This window comes from Octopus sinensis, linkage group LG5 (genome assembly GCF_006345805.1).
Source record: "Octopus sinensis linkage group LG5, ASM634580v1, whole genome shotgun sequence".
Lineage (NCBI taxonomy): Eukaryota > Metazoa > Mollusca > Cephalopoda > Octopoda > Octopodidae > Octopus > Octopus sinensis.
Window position 1 is genome coordinate 47164682 of NC_043001.1, and position 1820 is coordinate 47166501.

General features: G+C 35.3%; 1 protein-coding gene across 1 annotated transcript; it reads left to right on the forward strand.

Moving 5' to 3' along the window:
• Window positions 1-678: 678 nt before the first annotated feature.
• LOC115212322 (heat shock protein beta-1) lies at window positions 679-1611 on the forward strand. Its single transcript, XM_029781185.2, has one exon. It carries the CDS (start codon window positions 829-831, stop codon window positions 1345-1347), a length of 519 nt encoding a protein of 172 aa, XP_029637045.1. The 5' UTR covers window positions 679-828; the 3' UTR covers window positions 1348-1611.
• The last annotated feature ends 209 nt before the right edge of the window (window positions 1612-1820 follow it).

The window sequence follows — 1820 nt, forward strand, 5'->3', positions numbered from 1 at the left end:
TACATTGAATAAAAATGGTTCTGAATACCCATTAAAAGCTGGGATGGTCACTGGTAGAGTGCCTTTGATGACTGTCAACTCGGTCAAGTTGACCTGGGGACAAAAACAGCAATTAAATCTTTAAATCATACCCTAGTGTCATAAAGATAGGAATGGTGATATAATTCAGGGTACATGGCTGGTCAAAGGTGCAATGCCTCTGGTCAAAGATCAATGAACTGGAGCAACAACAATAATAATCGATATTAGGTAGCAGTGTATAGATAAACAGAAAAAAGTAAAAGTGGACGGAGTAATTTTTGTGATGTCATAAATGATTAACTTTTTTAAAAAAGAAAATTCTCGAATGCTCTTTAAAAATTTTAACACTTTGTAGAAAATAGTCTAGAACTCAAATGCTTCTAAGAAAACATTTCTACAGGGCATGTTGTGAAGAAAGTTATCGATATCAAAATATAAGATTAATAAAACTAATGCGGTGACGTCAGCCTATAGAGAAGTCGAGAAATTTCCTTCGCCTGCTAGAAGCGTGTGGATTATCTCGCGCACACTCACACTTAGACACTCACACTTAGACTCTCACTCATACTCACACATTCATAAATTCATCCTTTCAAATCACGTATACACACGACCTTTCACTCATACTGATACGCACACACTGACACTCTTACTCTTTCTTGTACATTCTACTATCTTCTCCCACCTTCCACTAACGCTTGCTTGCAACTATAAAAGCCAGCCCTCGCCTCTCTGACTATCAAACACGGTGTCTGCAGTTGTTCTGTTTACATATCAGAAGCAGTTGTACGCAACTAACATTTAACCATGTCTCGCGATTTAATGATTCCGTTGAGCACAATGCCCTGGGGGTTCTTTGACAGACAAAGGAGCTTATTTTCGGAAATCCATAAGAATATGGAAGATGAATTTAAAAGATTCGATCTAGAATTAGATAGAATTCGTAAAGATTTGTTTAAACTGGAACCGTTGAGTATTGAAGATTTCGGTAAAACAAACATGCTCCAAGTTGAAAACCCTATTGTCAAAGACAGTGAAGGTAACAAAAAACTGGCGTTGCGCTTCGATGTTAGTAACTTTAAACCCGATGAAATTTGCGTCAAGACCACCGACAACACTTTACATATACAAGCCAAGCACGAAGAAAAAACCCCACAGAAACAAGTATACAGGGAGTTTAGTCGGCATTACACTCTTCCAAAATCTGTGGACCCTCTGAAGTTATCATCGATTCTCACCAAGGACGGGGTCCTTCATATTGAAGCACCTGCACCAGAAGCAATTGAAGCTCCGTCCGAAAGACTTATTCCCATTCAGAAATGTTAAAAAAAAAAAAACAAAAAAAAACTAAAACAAATGATCTTTAAATTTTCTCATCTCACTTTAGAAGAATCTGAATCATCGAACTTTATAAAGGAAAAAAAAAAACTGATCCTGAAAATGGACAATTTCACATAGGTGAGCTACTTCGTTACAAACATTTATTTTACAATGGCCCATTAGAAGGACATTTTCCTGTCATTATTATACTCCTTATAAGAATTGTTCTGTATTAAATTACGATATAAATTTTTTTCTGGATATTTTCAATTAATGTCTTGTGTTTTCTTTATCCGTTTGACAATACATATTTTATGCTGGAAGTTTCGGTTACCAGGCCTAAACAACTATTTCACATATGAAGTGTATGATACAAAATTTTAATATTGAATTTCTCCACACTATAATTTATTTAAAGAAAACGTTTTTTTGTGAGAAAGTCTTTTGAGTCTGAGAAAAAAGATAACTTGGTACTTGTT